Below are 19,369 nucleotides of genomic sequence, written 5' to 3'. Positions count from 1 at the left end.
AAAAAAGTGCTTAAAAATAAAAGGGTACAGAAGTCAGTCATCAAGCTGTTCACACTGTTAACCTACATAACCACATGATGTTATTACTGTTAACCTCATCTTCCCTCCCCCTCTTCCTTCCTATTGTTTGTTATTCTCACTTCTTGCATCTTGCCTTTAGATTCTAAAAATGCTTGATGCTGTGCTTGCTTGCAAGGCATTCTTGAGTGAAGCACAAGCCTGAATGTGGCTTTTGGGATATACTGTGCTAGGGCACACTTATGCCCTAACTGGCATAATTCTTTGTTCTACTGAGATTATGACTCACAAGTGAAAACTATTCAGCAACTTGTTTAAAATCGCTAACTATTCTTCACTGTTATCATCTCAGGACAGTGTAACAAATCCTCAGAGCTATGCTGAACAATATCTTCCATTTCGAGCAGCAGAGGCACTTCTGACATCTAGTTGTCCAGCCAGAAGTTAAGGCAATAACTTTAGCTGGCATATACACAGAAGCTCAGATGTAAGATATGCTCTGTGGGCAACTGCCTGTTTATTTTCTTTCCTAGACACGCGGTTAAACCACATTGTACATCCTGTGCTTATAAAATTCCAGAAGAGTTATATCATAGTATGTACTACTAGAATGTGTGATTTCCATCACCAGATATAAACTGCAGCATCTAGAGAAACCTGTTACTTGCACTGAACTGAAGATTCAGATAAGTGTGATTCTACTACCTACGATGTTTTTTAAGGTCACTGTATTTTATAAATAGCTTGGATTTTACAAGTGGTGCTAGGAGTTACTTTTTCTTAGAAGCAAGATTAAGGTGGGAAAGAGGACTCACTGTCCTAAGTATGCAACAGATGTTCAGAGACACAGAGTGCTCCTACAGGCATGGATGCAGATTTTTTGTCTTCTAACATTCTCCAAGTCATCCAGCATCCAAGTTGTAGCCAAATGAGCAGGCAGGCAGTACTGTGTCAGGCCCAAAGGAATGAGCCTGGGAAGACCAGAGCTACAGCTGAGCTGGATAAAGTTTGGCCTGGACTGGTCAAGCAGGCTGTTGCAATCTCAAGCCCTTTTATTACAGCTTGCAGCCAGTGCTCCCCAATTCTGCCAGGCCAGGGCCAGGCTGTGCTCAGCCCAGTAGGCAGCTCCTTCAGCCTCATGATAACCATGGGGATGAGGGAACCTCATGACTTCCCAGATGGAGCTGCAGGCATCTGGACAGACTGCAGATAGACAGACCCATAGACCTAGCTCTGTCCACACCTCTATGAGCCAGAGAGCCCAGAAAGCAGGAGGGAGCCCTGCCCCACAATCTACAAAATGCCAGCAGAAGAGATTTCCTTCCCTTTCTAAAGGCAGCTGGTGGTTCTGGCACTCAGCTGAAGGAGTGCTGCCCCGTGCCTTATGAATCCCATCCTTCAGTGGCACTTCTGAGCCATGCTTCTCCATTTCTGAAGCCATGTGTCTGGCTCAAAACTAACCCACTGACCTCAGCAGGACTAAAATCACCTAGTATTGAAAGGTTCAACTGTTGATTGCGTAGTACATACAAAAATTTTAATTGTGAAAACTTTGTCTTCACATTTGCCCCTCTGCCTCAGGTCTGGAAGTGTTTACAATTCATTAAAGACCAGAAGGCGAGCGGGGCCCAGTATCCTGAGGCATGAGATGCTTTCAGTTTGCCCTCACGTCAATAGAAATTGCTTGCACTGCTATGCGAAATAGGAACTTTAAGCCATGAGGAGTAAAATTCAATGCATGAACAATACCTAAGAAACCCTCTGTGGTTTTATTATCTGTCTTTCTACCTCGAGATACTCGAGGCTATTGTTTTTGACATGAATAGTATTCCTGGCCTTTCGCACTGCAGATTGTTTATAACTGAAAAGAAAGGGAAAAAAAATTCAATGGTCATTTGTTTTATAACATAACTGTCAGTAATGGAAAGAATTATGACAATTTCTGTAATTATTAATTCTTCAAAATAATGTGTCTGCATCAGTATCCAATTAATTTGATTATTAATACAAATGCCTTCTTTGTAAAATATCAAAAGAGTCTAGACACGGCATGTTATTGTGTGCAGTATTTTTAGATTTTCCATTTTGATTTAAAACACACTAAAAGAGGGGCCTCAGAAAATGACCATCTAGAGACAGGCCATGGCATATGTCCAGGAACCATTCTTAATGGAATGGAGCTAGCATGAACTGAGATCATTCTTTAGCCTTGGAAAAAAAAAATTAAAAAAAAAGGATGTTAGGAAGAGATTTCTAAAGGGATTATTAGTTGCTCTTCACAAACAACACAGAGGATTTTCAGTACGTATCGTGCTTTCAACAGGAACCGTGCCTTTGTGGTTCCTTCATGGAGCCAATCAATGTCCTTGGATAATTAATGAGAAGAGAGAAATCAGAAATGAAAGAATGGTTTTAATGATAGAAGACAACAGCTGTTCGTACAGTTAATAAAACTACAGCAAACTATGTGGCCAAGCAACCTCTTAAAGCACGATTTTACCCATCTGAGACATTCATTGGATTAGTGTTAACAGAAGACAGTGTACTACATGAAGACATATAGAAGCACCATGGTAATGGTATTATTGAAAATACATTACCTTTTCCTAACTTGGGAGACAGCAGAGGTATGGAGGTGAAGTAATAAAAATGACCCACTTTTTGGAGCCTAGGGGATTTTAAAATCAAAGTTGCACTGGCTTTTGAAGTTACATGTGTTATACTAAATGCATAAAGAGCTTGAATAGTACTTTTTTGAAACAGTGGGCAGGCACTGGAATGGGCTGCCCAGGGATGTGGTGGAGTCACCATCCCTGGAAGCATTCAAGGAACGTTTGGATTTTGTGTTGAGGGACATGGTTTAGTGAGAACTATTGGTGATAGGTGGATGGTCGGACTGGATGATCGTGTGGGTCTTTTCCAACCTTGGTGATTCTGTGATTTCTGTGATTCTGTGAATGAAGACACAGGATACAATCTTTGATTAACTCTCATACGCAGTCCTCTTACGGACAATCAGATCCTCACCTTGCAATGGTCATGTTGTAACGCGGACAAAATTCAGGCTCCTGTTACGTCAAGACTTTTGAGCAACCAGGCCAGCTTCTTTGTACGGATACATTCCTCTTACAGTACCTCTGCTGAGACTTCTGACGCATCATTACAAGGCTCACTTTATTGGTCAGTGCAAGCAGGGACCAAAATTGTAACTTATGTTTTTGATTGTAGGAAACACCAGAATCGTTAAAACAGGCATTTAAAGCTGGTTTTTCAAACAACACGATGTAGGAAACTTGACAGATTTTCCAGTAACCGTGCCTTTAGGCCCCAGTCTCCTACAGTCTGTTTTTACGCCCAGTTTGCAAAAAGACTTCTTTTGGTTTTCATAGCTGTTTTGCATGCTTGGTATGAAACAAACAGGAGTGACAGAGCATTTGGCCCGCACTCCCAGGCAGTGCTACTGGGAATAACAACACTGTTTTTTTCACTATAAGCTTTAGTAGGAAGCCCACTCTGCCCAACTGTTTCCAACCCAGGTTTCACACTCGAGCAGTGAAGATCCGTATCGCATTACCAGCAGAACTGCTGAGAATACCTTCTTATCTGAGTACACCGTTTGCCTTCCCAGCGCACCGCAGTGCTCTCCCACCCGCCCCTGCACGCCGTCCTTGCTGGCTAGGCCCGCTCGGAGCAGCAGGAGGCCCAAGAGCCGGGCTGGCTCCTCACTGCACACGCAATTGAGACTCCGCCGCCGCGGCCCGCCGACGCTTCGCACGTGGCGGCGCAGCCCTGAGCACGACGTGGGCGGGCCCACCCCCGCCTCCCTCCCAGGGGCGGGGGGATGAGGAGAAGGCGGCCCCTGGCTCTCTTGGACCGCGCTGAGTTGCCTTCGCTACCTGGCGCCCCTTGCTCGCCTACTGCCAGCCACCTCCTCCCCTCCTCGCCCGGGACGGTTTCCTCCCTGCGGGCAGGCGATGCTGCTTTCCCACCCCCGCCCCTCGTCGGTCTGGCCGCCCCGCCGGTCGGGGGACACGCATGACCAGGCGTACGAGCGGGCAGAGGGAATCCCCCGCCCCACCCACCACGCTCAGCTCTCGCGAGAATTCCCCACTCTCTCTGTCTGTCCGTGCCGTGTTCTCGCGAGCTTAGCGCGGTTCCCACGCCCGGGCTGTTGTGTCTGAGGGGAGAACCCGGGCGCTGAGTGGGCGGGGCACGCTGCCCCCGCCCCCCCACCCCGCGCGTGTCTCACGGGCTCGCGCACGCGCGCTCCAGGTGCGGGGAGGGGGGCGCTCTCGCGAGAGTAGGAGTTTTAGCGAGAGTTTGTGGAAGATGGCGCCTGTTGTGACAGGGTAAGTGTGGGGGGTTCGCGGCGCCGCGCCGGGAGCGCTCGGCTTTGGGGGCCGCCGGGTCGCCGGCTACCCGGCTCCCGCCCCTCGGCCTCCCTGTCGCCGCCCTGGCGGAGTCACAGCATGTCTCCGGGCGGCCCGCGGGCGGGCCCTGAGGCGCAAACCCCGGGGGGCTGGCATCCCCCCGGGTGGGCGCACGGCAGGAGGCCCCCCTGGGCCGGGGCAGCGGCTGCCGGCGGTGGGGCTGCCCGGCCGGCTCCCGGCACGGGGTGCCCGCGGGACGGGAGCTTTCCCTTCGCTCCCCTTCTGCCCGGCGCTGCCGGAGCGGTCGGGACCCCGCGCCGGGTCGGTGCTCGTCCCCGCCGGCCCGGGGCGCTGCCTGTCGGAGGGCTTGCTCCCCGCAAGGGGAGGCACCGCGGCCGTTACGGCAGTTACCCCCACTCGGCCGGCCCGGCCCACCCCGTCGCCGGAGAGGACCCCCGGGTTCCCTCGGCCCTGGCCGGGAGCGCTCGGACAAAGACTCTCGTGGCTGTGAGAAGTTGAGCGCTGGGCTCTGTCTCTGACCCAGCGCCTGGCAGAGCCGCTGCAGGTCCCCGGCTACGGCCTCGTTGGGCGCTGTTGCGGAGCGCTCCCGGCCCGCCGGAGCTGGCAGGCTGCGGGAAGGACTCCCTTGTCCCGAGGCAGGACTCCGAGCTCCCCGTTCTCCGCACCGTGAACTATTCCCCGTTCTCTGGGCTTTGTGGAGCTTTCTTAGTTGCCTTCCTGCTCGTGTTGCGTGGTGTTGAAGTGAAGGGCAGTAGCCTTCCTGCCCCACTAAGCCACAGTGGATCACAACGAACGATAGCTGCCGTCTCTTCCAACCGCACTGGGTAATACTTAATCATGGCTAGCCTGCTGTGGTGTGTCACTGTAATAAGTGACACCCTTGTAGCCACCTACAGCTGGTGAATAATAACAGCCCCACTGCTGCCATACAGCACGGAGTCTCACCTGCAGCATTACTCTGAATATTGCCACCCTTACCACATCTGCACTTCTGCTCACTCTAAGTGCTGTGCCCTTAATTTTGGACTATGCTGACTGCTTGCAACCTTCCTCTGTGTGTTGAGGGAAGGGACGGTGTGTTGAGAGAAGAACAGGCTGTGTCCACACTCCACCTGCTTGTTCCAAATGAAATCCTGACTGGTGAAAGCACTGCTGTTTCTTTCTGAAATGTGGACCTTATTTTATGATTTCACAGTGTGTCCCTGACCTTCTGTCTTCCCTGTGGGGATTACATTGTCTGCAGCATTGGCTATGTGGTTAGAGAGAGCAACAGCCTGCTTGGGGGTGGGGTGGAGCTGGTGGTTGGTGCTTTTGTTCTTGTGAAGAAGGTAGCATTATGGTACTCAGATATTTTATTTGGCTGCAGCTATGTTTCCAATTCCTCATTCTTGTTTGTTGAAAACTAAATTGTAGCTTTTGCTTGATTTCTCCTGATAAAGGCATCTTGCGGCTCATACACGTTTTCCCAATTAAGTGTTCTATGGGGAAACTGGTCTTATTTGTTATGGTTCCTGGAGCGTGCTATTTTAGAGGTTAGAGTTGAAAGAATGAAATAAATGCTCTTAAAGTTTGCTGTGAGGAGTAGTCTGTGCTCTAGTTAGCAATTAAGTTTTTCCACATTTATATTAGTTTACTCATCCTAATATTTGGGTTTTGTTTCCTTTTGTTTGTTGATTATTACAGGTTTGTCAGACATTCTTATGTTCATGATGTTACATTTACCCTTCTTGGATATACATTAAAATGTTGAGAATAACAAACTACTTTTTTTTTTCAAATGAATGATCAAATAATTTGAATAGTAGGAAGGAATACCGACATTTTAATGGGAGCACAAACAAGTTGTATGTGGTTTTGGATTTTAATCCCAAAGTTATTGTTTAAAATCTGTCAGTGAAGTGATTCTCTGAACGAGTATTCTCATCTTCTTATTGTTAAGTATTTTTAGCTCTGATAAAAAGAAGCGTGTTAAATCCAATGATTATCATAGCTAGATTGCATTAAGGAGCGTGCGGTTTTTATGTATGAACTGTTTTTGGCTTACAGCTCTGGTACCAGGACCAGTTATTAGCACTGAAAGTTGATGATTCTCCAATAACAAATTTTATTTCAAAATAATCTGTGAAAACGTTTTCTTCCTAGATTGTTCTGTAAAAGCTGTGTTATTGAACAGGAAAAAGAAGTGCTTGAAATAAAGAAGTTGTAACTGAAGAATGCAGTACCCAAATACTGCATCGTAATTTAATGAGCGGCTTGCCGTTCTTACGGGTGCCCGAACTTGAGATAAAGCATATGGCTTTGCTGTAGCTAGTGTAGGCTGAGTGTAAAAACACAGTTCTTCCTGTGAAAACTGAATGCCTGAGCCTGAATTGTGGTTTCTGTAGCGCTGGATGGAACAGTAAGAATTTACTATAGTGATTTTTGGGAGGGAGTGGGTACATTATGGTTTTATTATTTGCAGTGTGTGTTGTATACTTGTAGCATGAAGAGCATTTTGATCAAAACTACTTGTATGGACAGTGTGACTGAACCTAAATTGCCTTTATCAGAGCTTGATGTAATAAGGTACACAGAAGTGTGAATCGTGAACAGAACTGAAATTGTATTTGTACTATAATTTCCAGTGAAGTGAGTAATTTGTGACTACAATATGAGAGTTGTCTTTTGGGCTTTTGTCAGGTATTTTTGATTTTACTTGTGAATACTTTATGGAAGCTCATCATTTAAAGACAGTAAAATTAACAAAAATGTTATTTAATCAGAGATGCGCATTTTGAGTTCAAAACGCTTTAAGTAGTGGTACTGCTTTGTATTACTTTGAGAATCTCTGTGCTACAGAAGCATGGCAGAATTTCTGCTCTTAAGAGTTTACTTTTCTATCACTTTAAAATGGCTTAAAATGCAGAGTTCTCTTTTCTGTGTCTCTTTCTTGAGTCTGGGGTAAGGCGGACATGGACAGTAACGCAAGAAGTCTAACCCTAAAACCTTTGCAAAGATTTCTATAGCAGCAAATAACTAAAAACATTTAGAAAGGGTAGGTAAAAGTGGCAAATGCTAGACATAACTTTGTGTACTTGATTATCAGTGAAAACCTGTATAATAGCAGTAAGCAAGATAGTACTTGGATTATTTTTCGAGCAGCTTTTGGAGAAGCCCTGAAAAAGCCGATAACGGAACAAGCTTATCACTGTGATGTTTACCAGAGGCTCCATAAAGTAGGAAAGTGTTTTAGTACCACTTTTCAAAGTTGCAGACCAAGTTGTGTGCCTGATTTAGTCACTGCAAAGTTGTGTGGTTAAGAGGTGTTTCCTGACCCAGCTTCAGGGGAAGGGAAGGTGAATCAGACTGGTGATGACACAGGAGAGACATTGGCACCAATGGAGTGAATTTTAATGCAGTGGCAGTGGTCTGGGCATGCCAGGCATCTAGTTGCTTTGTTTTTAATGGGAAGGTGGTGTTCAGAGATGCAAATGTCACTGGCAACTCATTAAACCTGCATGTTTGACAACATGATTAGAAATTTTAGGGTGAAGTTGACCAGTAAGGGGCTTGGAGCAGAGAGCAGGGCAGATGCTGCTGAAGTACTGTGAAGGAAGGTTTACGTGGTCTGGTGTTAGTTTGCAAAAACTGTCCAGAGAGGAATGTTCACAAAGAATGGAATAGGGTCAGTTCTGGATTGTGGAGGATGGAGAAAGGTTCTTCAGTAGTTCTGATGTGAGCTGATGTGGTCATGAGATAAAATCCAAGCTATTAAAATTGTGACGTGGTAGATACTGCCAGGATCCCCAGAGCTGGCTTTTTATCTTCTACGGAGAACTTTCGTTTTAGAGCTGATGCTTAGGAAAGAGTCCTGAAAGGTAATGACTTGCAGTGATAGAAAGGAGACTGAAGCAGTGATAGAGAGTAAAGACCTGTGTTTTGTCTGTGCTGAGACTGAGCTGTGGTAGCAAGGCGTCTGTATGGAAAAAATGGAGATGTAACCTTAGGTGTTAACTTGGTGAAACGCAGCAGATATGAAGTTGAAGGTATGTTTCTGACTTGGTAGCAGGAAGATAATAGTTTCATGTGAATCTTGGTACTAGGCCGAGTGAAGGGGAATGGGAAGGAATGCAAGACAAACTTACTAAATGATTAGTAAAATAGTAGAGGTGTATGATGATACTTCAGAAAGGTGCACAGGAGAGATGATGAGAGTGGGAAGGGGTGAATCAGGAGAAAAGGTGGCAAGGAAATCGGGTAACATTTCTGGAAAAGAAGCACTGCTGATAGTCATGGCTGATTGGCAATGTCTAGGAGGATATGAATTGTACTTTGGTTCTGAGCCTCATCAGAGTGTTTGGCTGCACGAGTTCTCACTGAGAATGGTGTTGGTGGAGATAAAGGACTGGAAATTGGGTTAGACAGACTGCAGAGGGACATCTCAGGGATAGGATCTTCAGGCTACAGTTTTTACTCTCACTGGAGGTTTACATGTAGTGCTTATTAAGATTTGAGTAATAGCCTGACTGAGGCTATTATACTGTGTCTGCACACATGATGAGTGTTAAAGGTTGTTGAGAAAAACTAGTTTACAACCAAAGGGGTAGATGGTTTTGTGTGACTAACATTTAAATCATTATCAAGGAGTGTGTCAGTGTCTTAATTCTGGGTATTGGGAAATGTTTGTGAGCAGCATGTTTTCAAGCGTCTTTTGAGGCTCAGTTTCAGCAGTGGTAATTTTATGAAGTTAAGCTCTTGACTGATTTGGATTTTATTTGCTTTCCTTGTTTACTCATTGTTTGAAGTTGCTCTTTGTCATTTCTTAACTATGATGATACATGATACAGAGCTCAAAGAAATAATTTTTCATAGATTGATTTCTGTAAAAATAATCTGGGGAATGTGCTTGGTTTGTTTTTTTCTATGTAAAACTCAGCGTCCATTACCAGTATCTCTTTGCTTTCAGAAAGCTGTGATTCTGTGCCATGAATTACATAAATGAGCCACGGGCTTGTGCGTGGGGGTGGATACTCTTCCTTCCTTCTGAATTGCTAAATTCTACTTTGCAATAGCAATTCATTCTATCTTTTTTATTATTATTATGAGCTGAAGTAATTTCTACATTTGAAAAGAATACAGAAAGAAGCTACAGTAGCCTGCAGCAGCAGTGACTTAGAAAGGCTTCCTGAAATACCTGCAAGCATCTTCATGGGTAAAGGCCTGCAAAACCAGCTTAGTAGTTGGTAATTCATTGTTAGTGGAGGGTGCAGTTAGGTTGCATTACATTGCTACTCTGTATTACATTTGTTCTGCTTTTATATAAAATTGAATAGAGAAATTGTAATTTTAGATCAATAAAATACGTATTTATCACAAACAGGTATTGTGTTTTATGCAATATGTGACTGTCTATTGAGAATCAAGAATGTAGTTATTCCATGTATCAGCTTCACACTTGGAGAAATCACATCAGCGGGATTTAGAAGTTTCAGGACATGCTTTCTATATTTGCAGTACTCATCACCTGAAATGCTTTGGGTGTTAATTGCAAGCATGTTGTTGACTAACCTGTATGGCATTCAATATGCTGATTCAGTGCCTCCCGAGTGCATTAACAGAGAAGGTGTACTTCTACGTGTATTTTATTTTTAACCTATTATTGCTCGATTTATTTTTTTTAAAGCTTACAATTATAGATGTAAAATTTTATTATTGAACTTATTGTACTTCACTTTTTTATGTGACATGCTTGTAATCTAGTGTTGCACATTTTTCATATTTGTGTTGAACATAATTGCAGAAATTAATGATTAGGATTGTGTGAGATGAGGAGATAGTATGGTCTTCACAGAGTCACAGAATGGCTAGGGTTGGAAGGGACCTCAAGTGTCATGAATCTCCAACCTCCTGCCACATGCAGGGCCACCAACCTCCCCATGTAATACTAGACCAGGCTGCCCAGGGCCCCATCCAACCTGGCCTTGAACACCTCCAAGGACGAGGCATCCACAACCTCTCAGGGCAGCCTGTTCCAGCACCTCACCACTCTCTGTAAAGAATTTCCCCCTGACATCCAACCTAAATCTTCCCTTCCTCAACTTAAAACCATTTCCCCTTGTCCTGCAGTTATCAACCCTTTCAAAGAGTTGATCCCCTCCTGTTTGTAGGCTCCCTTTAGGTACTGAAAGGCTGCAATTAGGTCACCCTGGGGCCTTTTCTCCAGGCTGAACTTATGGTCATTCCTTTCCAGAGTAAAAACCTCAGAAACAGCTGATAAATTTAAGCAAAAATTATTAATAGAAGTAGTAATTTCCGTATCATGATGTTCTTATCGAGTTGTGGAAAAGTAAGCTCTAAATTCAGAGTTCGACATTATCTCATTTCCTGGGGGTTCTGCTCAGGTTGTGGTGTGCTTTACTTGTAAGTTACCTGTGCGTATTTTGTGGTTGCTGCTATTTTTTGAAATGTTAAGTGCTCTTTCCAGCCTAAAGAAACTTTCTCGTTGCTTATTTCTTTGCGACGTCACAGACCGCTTCTCAGAGGCAGCGTATGGAACACCATCTAAAATGATCTTCTGTGCTGAAAGAGTACTTCATTCACTTCAGCTGGAGTGATTAACCAGATAGTGATATACACATTCTTGCTCTTGTGCTTGTCAGTGTGTAAATGGTGTATTTGCAGCAATAAACTGTTTCACCAAGAAAAGAAAGAATGCAGGATTTCACCACGTACAGTGTAATCTCGGGATTAAAGGCTGTTCATTAGGAAAACACGAAGACAAAGGTGTTTGTACAGAAGTAAATCTTTTCTCCTTTCTTTTATAGTGGTATGATTAACTTGTATGATGTGACATTTAATCAGTGTGCTCCAAAGCCACGGCTTTTGTGCTAAAAGGCAACAAGTGGTATTGGCAAGTGGTCGTTTCTGACTGCTCAGTGTGAGATTACACCTGTTACTTCATTTAATTTTTCTAGTGAGATTCAAGAGTTGTATTGCAGCGGGTCCTAGTCAGTGTTAATTTAATTATTTATAGTTATGTGAGTAGTTACACAAATATTTTTAATTTTTCCATTGTGAGTACAGAGAAGTGTAGACATTTTTCTGTACGTGCCAGAAAACGATCTTTCTATTGGTATTTGTGATAAGATTGCTTAGTCTGTAGAACTTGCAGGCTTAGCCATAGGTTAGGAATGGCCAGTGTAGAAAATGAGGTTAAACTTTTTTGCTTAGCAGAGAAATTAGTGCAAATAAGCTTTCATCAGATTTTGATGCAGTAAGAGGAGTCTCTACTAATTGTTTTCTGCTTTCACCAGTGTTGTGGCATGAAGGGGCCTTCAGACTGAAGGTCTGGACAACCAGAGGGGGGCTGGCACTCACTCAGAACTTATCCCACAGCGGAAGGTTCTAAGGCAGGCATAATAGAATAAACAATAATTAAAATTGGTTGTGTTGTTGTTGTTGTTCTCACCCTTTGTGTGAAAGTCCTTCATGTCCTGAACATGAGAAAACAAGTTGAAAAAAAAAAAACAGTGAGTTGCCACGATCAGATGTAGAGTCTGTGGAGAGGTGGAAGTAGAACTGCTGTTTTGTGCCTGGCTCTTGTTGCTCTGCGTGGTTGGAGGCTGCGCTCTGGTCAGTGCTTGTGGGGTTTCACCAGGCAGTGTCATACCTTCTGTCCCTGCTGCAGCTGTGTTCCAGGGTGAGAGATGGGCGGAAGGTGTCAAGCTTCCTGAGGTGCTTAGTTTGCATGATGAAAAAAACATGGCGAAGAAGTGTGGCTGTATTTGTAATTAATGTGTTTTGGTGAAGGGTGTTAGTATAAGCACTAGAAAAATGCTACTCTTCTGTAACTGAGACAGAAGGGATGGATGGGGCATGACTGGTGGATAAATGGGGCCTGAAAAAAGATGAAGTGGTGCGTGCCACGGTGTGCTGGAGCTGTGTCTTTATACTACAAAAGAAATCATTCTATGTAAGTATTTATTTTTAAGTTCAGGATACTTTACTACTTTCCGATTCAACCAGCCAACACTGGCTTCAGTAGTAAGAAGTCAGGAAAGAAAAAGTTTTATTGAAGGACTGGTATTCTTCTGCATGTGTGTGTTTCTTTTCACGCTCTCTTAGTTTTGTAGTAGATACACAGTGACGACTAGTAAAATCCTTCATAATGTAATATCTTCCAGAAGCGTGGGGGGATATAACACAAACTATTTTGGATGTGTCTTTTCTGTCCAAGTATTTTTCTGGCCAAACTTTTTTCTTCTGCTGTTCAACACTTCTATGGACTCGCACTGAGTCCTGGAGTGTTATTTTTTCTGATCTTTTTTTTTCCTTTCCGCATTCCAAATTTTTATTTAATATTGTATGATTGATGTTATTTTTGTTTTGTTTACACATGCATTACAAATCTCTCAGTAATGAACTTTGCTGAGCAGTTAATAAAAAGAAGTATTAAGACCAGGCTTCCTCTTTGAAGGAGGCTCAAGGCACACTGTGCATTGTGACAGTCTGTTTCAGTCTGCACAGGTGATACCAAGTGAATCCTAATGATATAAAATTTAGGTATTTGAGAGATCTTTGCCTGAGTGCTGAACTTACAAGTGTTGCCATTGCTTCTAACATTGTTTGGCTGCCGAGTATATAGGGGTGAATGTGGCTCCTCGTTTGTCTGTATAATAGGTAAATATGTTGTATAGATAAAGGAGATAATGAGTTTTCCAGATCTGAAGTATATTTTGACTGTTAAGGACATCAGAAATAGGAATCTTAATGCATAAAACCTTAATAAACTATCTGTTTTAATAACACCGATGTTGGCCAAGTTAGTGTTCGGTTTTGATAACACAACAAGTTGCCTGCAGTGCTTACACATAGATAGTAGCACTGGAAATACTGAGCTGCGTTAAAACAAACGTCAGAACTTTTCGTGTTTTTATTTGCAGTGGCAGAATACCTGTGTTTCACAATAGCTAACGGGCAAAATAGAAGGGCAGTTATGAAACAGTGTTTAAAGAAAGGTTTATTGAGGAATTCTGCTCGTAATTGACTTGCTGAAGTGATAAGTCATACTTCAGATGGTAGCAAAGGAAGAACAGTCCAGCTTCTTACAGCCATTTCTGAGGCTGCTAGGAATTTTGAGGCAACTCTTTTTTCTTTTATTATTCCTTGAGTTGTGAGTAAAACCATTTTTCTTTCTGACAAGCTGCAGCATCTACATGGAGCTTTTGAGACAGCAGTAGATGAAAGCTGATCTTGGAAGCTAACTGAAGTCAGTGTGAGTGTTCACTGAATCTAGGCTGAATTCCTGTATGAAAATAAGATGTATAAGAAAATGCTGGACATATCCAGTAATTTATGCAGATATTTTTTGGACAAATTCATTTTTATACTGCTCAGTGTACAATCAGAAAAGCTGATTGTTTATCGTCTGCTTTACCTTATTGCTGTATGGCACTTGAAGTTATCAGTAGACTACTCAACGCTCAGCTTGTCAGTTTGCATAATCATGAAGGTTGTATTGCATCAGTTCAAATCTAGAAGTCCATCTTTTTCAGTTAGAACAGTTCTTTAAAAAAAAAGAAAAAGCAACAGGCCGACATTTGCCAGAAGTTATTAGGCAGTGATTAGTATTACATCTGCAGAGATAAGAGGCTTCTTTGCTGACCAGAAGTTGTCCTACATGCTTCTGGTGCGTGGCATTCAAGTTATGAATATTGTTGTTTAAGGTACTTTTTAAACATAGATTTTACTGATTGCAATTTTGGTTACTGTTTCTGTTACCTTCAGTATTTTCCTATGTAATGTCCAGACTTCAGGTGTTTTCATTCAGAAATGATCAGTCTTGTTTTTTTTTTTCTTTAGATGAAAGAAACTTCTATACTATACGATTTTGTTAAGTGCTGGAATAGGCTCCACAGGGAGGTGGTGGAATCCCCAGTCCTGGATGTGTTTTAAAACCATTTGGATTGGTGCTCAGGGACATGATTCAGCAGAGGGTTGTTAGAGACAGGGTAGTATGGTTAGGTTGTGGTTGGACTTGATGATCATTAAGGTCTTTTTCAACCTGAGCTATTCTGTGATTCTATGATCCTTGCAGTGTCCAAATTATTTTCTTTATACTCTATCCTTTTGTTTAAAATTAGTTGAAGGACATTGATAGCCACTGATTGACATTCCTTTCCTCTAACTCCAATTCAGACCCAATCTGCTTTTTTTGTTATTATGTAGAAAGTGTATTAAAATAATGTGTAATTTGTTGTTTTTAGTTATTTTCTCACTTTTGTGACCAGATGTCAATTCATTTTGCTTTTACATCTCTCTTTTCTCTCCCTTTTTTATTCTATGAAGTCTGTTTCTGGGCATTCTGTATTCAGCTGCATTTGTTCAGAGCAGAACTTCCAGAGAACTTCCCAGCCAACCATTCTGTTTCTTATTCTGAATCCATCAAGTTCATCTGTCGTGTCAGTTGTTGCTATTGCTGTGAGGCTCATGGTGTGCTTATAGCATCACCACCGCTATCTGTGGAACGAGGAAGTCACTGTTATGACTCAGCCAATACAATAAGCATCAGCTGCGTGTTTCGTTAAATCCAAACCATTTCTTTCTTTTTGGAACTTAGAGCTTGGCCAGATTGGTGTCTTTGATCCTGAGAGAGTGTTTCTCATGCTGTCCTGTTGTCTCCCAGCTGAAGGCCTCACTGGCGTAACTCAGAGAACTTGTGAGGACTGGGGAGAAAATAGATTCAAGAACCCCAAGTATCTGTTGTAGCAAAACTTGTATGCAGAGAGGTGTAGAGAATTAAGTTGTATGGGGAAAGCCAAAAGAAAAATCATAAATTTTAACGAGGTGAAGGGAGGAAGTTTGGGAGGGATAGAAACAGTAGAGGATAGCTTTATTTTGGAGGAGTTCTGTTATTTCTTTTCTCTACCCTTGTCTCTTTTGTCTTGTTGGAGTCCTGTTCATGATTTCATTTCATGATTTAGAAGTGTTTGGGAAGCTATTACTATTTTGTTATCTTCTTATTACTCCAAGAGGGATGGATAAAATAGAACTTCAGATGGACTGAGAGTGGACTAGCAAGCTGTTGCTAGTGCCTTTGTAGGGAATGGATTGAAAGTAGGAAAGAAAGGGAACACTTTGTTCTTACTAATGTATTAGTAAGAACTGCGTTAGTATTCTGATGTATTTCAGAAGCAACAGAAATGGGAGAAAGGATTGTTGTTGAAATGCTGAAAGTAAACAAAGTAAAACTGAGAGCAGTTCTTGAGAGCTAAATTCTGTAACTAAGCAATGTCCAAAATGTTTGTGTGAATGTGTGAATCAAGTTCAGATAGTTTGTTGTACAGCTTTGTTTTGCAGCTTGAATTGATATTTACTCTACAGAAAGTTTATCCTAACATAGAATGGGTTAAAAGGGGTAACTATCAGTAAAACTGTACCTTTTCTTCTTTTGCCTGGATCAGTGCTTGAATACTAGCATTAGTTGTGCCTTTTCAGAACCTTTCAGAAGCAGTATTCATGCAGGGGTGATTTGACATAGGTTAAAAACTTGACGTTCAATTGTATTATTTCTCTTCAACATCTCATCTGTCTTTCTCATCAGAGAAGGAATCCTTATTAGTTTGTAGATTTTTGTGATCCACTTGTCATGAACTTTCCTGTTGTTGTTGCATCACTCATTTTGAAGGCTAACATCAAGGTGTTACTCAAATTGATGTGCAGCAATGGTGCTGTTGCGTTTGGTTGCTTTTTCTTTTTTTTTCAGCAACAAAACTGCGGCCTCAGTTTACTCTCTGATGAAGCAGCTAATGTGGCTCTTCAGCTGAAGCGCTCCTTCCCTCTTCATTTTGCAAGAAAATTTAAGTAGGCATGGCCTGCAGATCTCAGAACTGAATAATGGTTCTGGCTGGCCAGTCTTGATGTCTGCAGTCTTTCTCCTTTGATGGAAGGAATCTTTAAAAATTCAAACTTGCAACACAGGGTTACATTTGTAGAAACAGGAAGCAAGCACTTAAAGCTTTGTCCCAGATCTTCATTGCTCCTTGTGACTCTGATCTCTTCCTTTTTCAACTGCTTTCTTAATTTCTGTCTTAGAAGCCAAAAGTAGCTTCGTGCTTTTCTCCTAAGAGTTGAGTCATTTATTCACTTCTCCTTTGCCAAATATCTGTAATGAAATCCACTAAATTTTCTTCTGCCTGAAGCTGTTTATTGCATTGTCCACCTGCTTTTTGCCTTTGTCTTATTGCTCATGATTCCTTATTCTAAATGTATTGTACAGTGTCTACAGTTAATTGTAGCTGTTAGAAACATCTTGAGGACTGAAATTTTCAAGTGCCCTGGTCCTGGCATGGTATCATACCTGTGAGTAGCTTGTACTCATTTGCAAACTTCAGAACTTCATCTGTTGGGTGGCATACAGGTTCAGAGCAGTGGTGTTTGCTTACCTGAGCTGACAGACCATGCTCAGTTTTCATTACAAGAGCAGTTGGGATAACTGGAGCTCACAGGCTCTCTCACTGCTCCTTGTGTATTGTGAAGAGTGAAGGAAAAAAATGTTCTTAAAACTTAGACATATCTGGTAAAGGAACTGTATTCATGGCAACAAAGCAGAACTGCATGGAACCATCAGAAGCTCCGTCAAATTGACTTTTTGAGAAACAAATATGTGACTAGTTGAGCCTCGTTGTGCTTTCCTCTTTAGTTGCTCCTTGCAGTTATTGAAAGCTTTGTATTCTCATTCCGCACCTGATGCCAGGCCTTGCCTCCCATCCGCTGTAGCATCCTGCTGCAGCCTTCGGATCAGTGCCTGCAGCTGCTGGGCTAGGTGATTTGCAGGCTTTTTAAGTGTTGCTTCAATGTGGAACTGCCTTTGTTGGCATGTTGAAGGTTCTGAGATGGGATGACCTTTAAACTCTGATCATGCTGATGGTGCCTTGTTGCATTGGGGTTCTCCTGTACATCAGGGTAGTCCTATGTTATAGTTGAATGCTCCCTTAGTCTCTTCTCTGCCCCTCTGGACCCCAAAGCACGTAGCATACATCATTTGCTGTCTACAGCGTGCTTAGATCATGTGAGGGTACGGTTATTAATAAAGGCTGTGTTCATTCCTGGCGTCAGCATTGGGCTCAGAAATCCCCTGAACTGAAAATAGTCATAGACAAGGAGAGTGTTTCAACTAGACTTGTCTGGTTCTTACTCTTCTGCTGTCCATTAATCCTGCTGTTGGAGATGAGCAAGTGGTCTGGTGGACTCAGCATGGCCCACACATTCCCTAGCAGTGGGAGCGGAGGGCCTTGAGCCTCAGGTGTACTTTGTCAGCTCTGCACTACTTCTTCCTCAGTGCTGCTTTTACTCCACAACATCAGAAAGAGAATTGCTGAAAATGAAGGGAAGGGGGCTGAGATGTGTAAATACCGGAGTAGATCCTAATGTGCATTCTCATCTGTGGAGGCATTCTGGTCTTTTCTTTTGCTTTTCTTGAGTTTTCTACTTCTGTAAAGCTGGCTTTTGTTGTCTGACAGTATTTTGGAGGTAGGAAAAATACATTTTGCTACCTCAAATTTTAAGTTTTTGTCTAATTTTTCACTTAAAAAGAAAAGTTGTGGCAACACTTAAGGCTTACGGCCTTACTTTTTTTACATGTGTTCATGTATTTAGCTGTAGGGAAGTTGGTCTTTCTCCTCCCCCAAGGGAGTTTCCTGTGTATATGGAAAAAGTACAAAGCAGAAGTGAAAGATACCTCAGGCTTCCAAACCTGCTGCTTGCATTTCACTTCTCCCGCTACCCTCCTCCTACAAACAGCCCTGCAGTTCTTCCTCTGTCTCCACAGCAGTACCAACTCTGTAAAGAGTTACTCACCATCATAGCTAATATGGCAGGTAACTCGACACATGCACAGAATTATTGCAACAACCTGTTAGCCACTAGGGAAATTAAAAAATTAAAACAAAAGATTACATAGTGAATTAATTTTCTGGTGTTTAAATTGCCAGAATTTAGACTTTCTTTGGGCTAGTAAATATAACATAATTTGATCCCTGTTACAGGAGGTTTATAATCATAAGTAGATTTAGAATTCAACCCTTGTTGTTGTGTGTTTTTTTTTTTTAATTTAAAAATTCACTTGAGGCTGGTTCCCTAACATTGTGTGCAACTCAATACCTAAGTTACGTTTCAGAATTCATTGTTAGTGTTCTAGAGACCCTCTTGTTGTAACCTACTGTGCAGCTAACAGTAGGGTTTTATGCTGCTTATGCCTGAGTGAACAGCATGTAGATAACATATTTAGGACTTAGATGATGAAACAGAATATTCTGTACGCACGAAAGCTATTCTGAGAGTATGTACAGTTTCTTGTAAAGCCTTCAGAACTGACCTGAATTTTGTTCAGTATTTTGTGTGTGTTATTGCCAAGTAATAGTTTGTTGTCGTGTTGTTCTGCAAACAGCAGGACTAATGAACTTTCCTCCTGTACGATGAGGAGAGTTGATGGGACAGTACTGTGAGCTTCTTCATCCCTAACGGGCAAAGTCGAGTGTGTGGGATGACAGAAATGTGCTCTGTTCAGATGGCACGTGGAAATGACAAATTGCTGGGCACTTTTCAAGTTCTGCCTTTCTTTTTCAGTGACATCAGTATTTTGGAAACGTCTGCCCAGACCCTAATTTTTGTAGAACTCAGAGCATGAATTATGAATTATGGGTTCCAAAATTATAGCAAGGATAGATAATCAGTTCTCTAACATGAGATTAATTTTTTAATAAACTGGGAACCAAAAGCAATGTAGGAGTGTTTGCAGTCAGTAGGCTAATAAGCATGTCTGTATTTTCCAGAATGCATTAGTGGCTTGGAAGAAGACACTGCCTGCCTCTCTGTAGTGCTGAACTCTAAGCCACAGTTCCTAATATAGGTCACCCCCAGAATTTGCTTAGAATGAAACTTTTTCTGTTCATTTGTCTTGGCTGCGTGGGCATCTGTACACT

At 42.5% G+C, this 19,369-nt stretch overlaps 1 protein-coding gene across 5 annotated transcripts in view; it reads left to right on the top strand.

The window, feature by feature from the left end:
- The window catches only part of RBPJ (recombination signal binding protein for immunoglobulin kappa J region), a 147,077-nt gene that overhangs the window by 85,194 nt on the left and 42,514 nt on the right, over positions 1-19,369 (top strand). The window contains exon 1 of one of the 5 annotated variants that reach the window (XM_048941446.1): positions 4,302-4,367. The exons of 2 other annotated variants lie outside the window; for them this stretch is intronic. In XM_048941446.1, the coding sequence (XP_048797403.1) occupies positions 4,348-4,367 (20 nt within the window). In that variant the 5' untranslated portion in view covers positions 4,302-4,347. Of the gene's footprint in view, positions 1-4,301; positions 4,368-4,933; positions 5,234-12,335; positions 12,361-19,369 lie in introns of those variants that run through there. 2 more of the 5 variants (XM_048941449.1, XM_048941444.1) reach the window with 2 other exon arrangements.

The sequence above is a fragment of the Lagopus muta genome, chromosome 4 (assembly GCF_023343835.1).
Source record: "Lagopus muta isolate bLagMut1 chromosome 4, bLagMut1 primary, whole genome shotgun sequence".
In the NCBI taxonomy this organism is placed as follows: Eukaryota; Metazoa; Chordata; class Aves; order Galliformes; family Phasianidae; genus Lagopus; species Lagopus muta.
The sequence above is the reverse complement of the archived record's forward strand: the minus strand, read 5'-3'. Positions and strand labels throughout refer to the sequence as shown.